General features: G+C 45.1%; 1 protein-coding gene across 1 annotated transcript; it reads right to left on the bottom strand.

Annotated features, from left to right (window-relative positions):
- Positions 1 to 1,006: 1,006 nt before the first annotated feature.
- LOC124656903 lies at positions 1,007 to 3,105 on the bottom strand. Its single transcript, XM_047195557.1, has 2 exons — positions 2,011 to 3,105; positions 1,007 to 1,012 (listed from the first exon to the last, which is right to left on the bottom strand). Exons 1-2 carry the CDS (start codon positions 3,103 to 3,105, stop codon positions 1,007 to 1,009), a joined length of 1,101 nt encoding a protein of 366 aa, XP_047051513.1.
- Positions 3,106 to 4,698: the final 1,593 nt, after the last annotated feature.

The raw sequence follows: 4,698 nt of genomic DNA, 5'->3' as shown, positions 1-4,698 counted from the left end.
TTATATCGGTCTGGAAATTACGAATATATAAATTCAATTTTTTTCACTTTATTTTTCATTGCATTCACAAGTAACAAAAAATATGTGGAATTGTAATTAGAGAGAATTCCAAATAATAGTCTAAATAAGGTAATCCAACTTTCCTATCTTAATGGGTTGCAAGAGTCTGTGTATGAGATTTGTTAGTTCTATTTGTGGCAACTACCTTGGACCTCCCATCTTTTTATAATAAACACATTCAGGTAAGCACTACACCAAGGGGGTAGAATGTATGCGCAACATCAGTGTTACTTCTAGGTGCTCCTACTCATCTTCTCACAAAATAACAAAACAATTGATTATGCGATATAAGAAAAACAGCCAATTATTAACATAGATTGGTGTAGTCAGCTTCTTGTCAAGGAAAATTATCATGCAGACTCAATATACTAACATACATAGACTGACTCATTTATTAAAAACCAAATGTAGCAATTACTTCCTTCTTCATGCACAACAAAACCCAGATTAACATATATGATCATCTCCGAAGTTGAATATATACCTGTCTCAGTATACAATAAAGCATTTTACTTGCAACGTTACATATTACATCAAGCACTATCCGGTTCTGTACCAACAGTTGAGGATGAGATGGGATTGCACACTACACGCTTAAATCTGTTGAGCTTTTTGCTAGATTGTCTACATATTTTTTGTGGTAACAGTTTCATATAATATGCAGACGAGACTAATAACTTTATCAAATTGAGGTGATGCTGGGAAAATTCATGACAGATCAATGCAATTTTGCAAAACAGATTTAACTAGGCGGTGAACAATCACATCTCAATCTTAACCATTTGTACAGTCGGACATTTGCATGAGCTCAAGGAAAACAGATCATCGACACCAACAGGTGTTTTGTAGGAATAAAAATAGACCAATGAAAATAAGACCCTCTCCTTTTGGTGCTTGGATATATGCAGAATTAAGGCGTCCACAACCTCCACAGTACACGAATCATTCATGCCTAGAGAAAAAAAGGAGCACACAGAAAAGTAGATGTCAGATCAGTGAGTACACCAACTGAATCAAACTGATCAAATACAAAATCAAAGAAAAGTAATGCTAAATAAAATACCAAGACACAGAATTAATCAGCTCCTAAATGTGCCAATTTTAGTTAGGTTTTTTAGGTCCATGACTCGATTTTTTTTTATCAGGAGTAATAAACTGAGAAACAAATCTGCAAATGAGAAATCAGAGGTAAAAGGTGGACCAATTCGATTGAAAGAACACATTTTTATATACTATCACTGTGCCTTGCAATGCTAGAGTTTAAAAAACCATGCTACACTTTACAAGACAATTTATTTTATATAATCAAGGTGTTGCCTTGTGCACCCGTAGAATTAATGTTAGAGCGATGTGTTACTGGATTACTGCAAAACAAAGTTAAATGGGTGGTCGGATATTCCGCTTAAATTCCAGTTGTTGGCAGCAGAATTTATACGATTTTTAGATATCCATGGATTTCATATCTAAAGAAAAGTCAAAGCTAGAACTTTGTCATACTGATTCAAGACCAGGCGCATAACTAGTAAAGTATATAAGGACGTGTAGTTGACCATGAGCAAAAGAAGGAGCATCCAGAATTAAAAATGCATGCTCTACAAGAGAATCAAGGCACTGCAGGCGAGACTAACCCCGTATCGCCACTTCCTCTTCACATTCCACGAACGATTACCCTTAACCTGAAAAGAAATTGCTCCTTTGTTCCTGCAGGCATAGGTCGGAAAACAACAAGGTACGGAGTAAGAAAGTAGAACAAAAGGCTGCAATCAAGGAAGAACTAAGTTAGGGAGAAGAACTGGCTCACCAAAGACCACGATAGCAACATGCGAAGATATGATGAATGAGGCTACACGGCCCAGGTAGGAAGTTTGATATAGATCCATCAGCTGCCGGACACCACGTGGAAGTACTCAGTTGATATTGACCAAGATACACTTTTCCGCCACAAGGTACCATCACAAGAGAGTTGCCCTCAACATTGGGTAGCACCTTACTGCTGACACTTAAAATCCTTCCGGAGACGAAGAGAACATTGTCCCCGATGCGTGTTACAGGGACAAACCTGCCTAGTATAAGGTCAGCAAGTCTGTAAACTGTAATGCGCGAAAAGATGGGATGACCCAAGCAAATCAGGAGGATCTCCGAGTCACATTCCGCCAGGTAGGAGGATATGGGACGTTCGCTTGGCGGACCCGTGGCAATCAACTCTGGTAGTGGTGGAACTGAAGATGAAGCTGGGACCTTTGCATCGTGTCGGGGCGGTAGAATCTGGAAAATCCGTGTTGTGGTGGAAACATGATCCAATATGTATATCCTGCCTTGGAGTGATACTGGATTCAGAGAGAAGGAGAGGTTCCTGCGGGCGACGCTCCATTGCTGGTCCCCGACGGTAGCAACGGCTAAACATTTGATACCAGAGATGATGATCATGACAGTGATGACTCCGTCTGCGCTCACGCTGACGGCGGTAGAGCCGACCTTTCTGAATTTACTCCAGATGCGTCTAGTCTGAGGGCTGTCTTCCGTGGGCGAAAATAGGAACTTAAACTGCCTCAAGAGGGTGATGAGAGGCGGGAGCTCTGCGATGTCACCCGTGAACGGATGGAGGAGGCGGATGGCTGTGTCCTGGTCGCGTTGCAGGAGCATGAGGCCGTCGACCGAGTCGAGGACGCAGTGGTCGCTGAAAAGCGGGAGCTTTGAGCGGACGATGGAGCCGGTGGAGAGGTTGATGAAGCGTATGTACTTGCCTAGCTTGCCGTGGCCAGGGTGCAGGCCGTGCCCCTCGGGCAGCATCATCCACCGGCGCGGGTGGAAGCGCGGGTCGGCGACGCCGCGGCCGCGTGGGCAGACGGTGCTGCAGCGCCAGTGAGGGCAGACGGCGCGGAAGCGGACGTAGTCTAGGAAGTCGCTGGTCTCCAGCAGCCGCCACCCGATCAGGCGGACCAAATCCGGTTGCATAGACGCCCAGGACAATGACGCGTCCGGTTCCGCCGACGAGGTGACGCCGGCGGGGGTAGTGCGGCAGCGACGCTTGCTGCTGCAACCCATGGTGGACAAAGATCGCTTCCGATGCACCCGTGATGACCAGCCGCTCATCTGGTTGGGAAAAAAGCAATGCAGATTGAAGTGAAACAGGTGTAGGTTTTACCCTTGCGGAACAAACCCAAATAAAAGACAATCGCCTGGCAAAGAAGGTGTCCCGGCGCGCGTGGATCGCCGACACACTAGCTTAGTTGGATTGCCTTAAGTAATCGATCAAAAACGTTGGATTGGCTTTCGGGAGGAACGAGGAAGAAGTGGAAACGGAATCTACTCTTTAAAAGGAACGTGGAGCAGAATACGGAATAGTAAAAACATCTCTAGCATAACCCGTAAATCAGCCAAAACTATAAAATACCTTTTTAACACTTTTCGTTCGGTTTCGGCTGCCCATCAGATCCTGTAAAATCAAGCGATCCGAAATTTTCTTTATAGGGGTCTAAAAACAAACCCGCGCGAACTTCGTATTCGCGGTTGGGGCCATTGGGCGGCCGAATCGAGCCCAACCTCTATCCACATGCGGAGAGATGACACACTCAAATTTACTAATCCCCTACTCGCCTACCTCGTTTTGTTCCGATGGGCAACATGGCGGCCGCCATGGGTGCGCCCCAGAGGTCTAGTTCGCTCGCGCCCAAGACATAGATCCCGCGAAGGGTAAGATTTGTTCTCCGAGTTCATTCATTCAAGCACGATTTAATTTTGACGACGGATTGTTGCAGATGTCTTCTTCCTTGAGCTAGGAGTTCTTTTCGGGGACTCCTCTTCGTCAGATGATTCAGACCGAGTTCATTCATTCAAGCATGATTTGATTTTGACGGCGGATTGTTGCATATGTCTTCTTCATTGAGCTACGAGTTCTTTTTCGAGGACTCCTCTTCGTCGGATGATTCGGACCTAGACGAATTTCTCAACGACGATGACACAAAGCACATGATCCTCATCCTCACTGCCACGGAGCTCCAAGATATAGCCAACCTCAACTGACGGCGCGGATCTATGGCCGGCCACATTTGCATCCCGCGGAACCGAGCACTCGGGCACGTCGCGCTGATGCAAGACTACTTCGCCGAGGTACCAACATACCCGCCTCTTCTTTTTCGTAGAAGGTACCAGATGCGCTGTAGTTTGTTCGTCGACATAGGCAAAGATTGCGAGAACAATTCTCGCTATTTTACTCGTCGGAATCCTAACAACACCATAGGGTTTAGCCCTTATCAAAATCTCCGTGGTTATGCCGGTGATCGCATATGGCATCCCCGCGGATTATGCTGATCAATATCTTCGCATCGGAGACGATACAACCATTCAAGCTGTTCGGATGTTTGCCAAGGTGATGATCCGGATGTTTGATCTCATGTATCTTCAATCTCCAATTGAAGAAGACCGTCCAAAACACCCAAACAAAGAAACAAGCTCAGATTTTCAAGGCACAAGAAGCATGCAGAAAGAACATTGAGAGATCTTTTGGTGTTTTGCAAGTTTGGTTTGCTATTGTCCAGGGTCCAGCCCTCTTTTGGGAAAAAACAAACCCTCAACAATATCATGACATCACGACATATTGTATGATTCTTCAAAACATGATAATCGAAGATGGGAGAG

The sequence above is a fragment of the Lolium rigidum genome, chromosome 5, assembly GCF_022539505.1.
Source record: "Lolium rigidum isolate FL_2022 chromosome 5, APGP_CSIRO_Lrig_0.1, whole genome shotgun sequence".
Classification (NCBI taxonomy): Eukaryota; Viridiplantae; Streptophyta; class Magnoliopsida; order Poales; family Poaceae; genus Lolium; species Lolium rigidum.
Note: the sequence above shows the minus strand (reverse complement) of the source record. Positions and strands in the feature narration are given on the sequence as shown.

Excerpts from the sequence above, each read along its gene's own strand:
- LOC124656903 (XM_047195557.1), bottom strand. The coding sequence starts at position 3,105 with ATGGGTTGCAGCAGCAAGCGTCGCTGCCGCACTACCCCCGCCGGCGTC.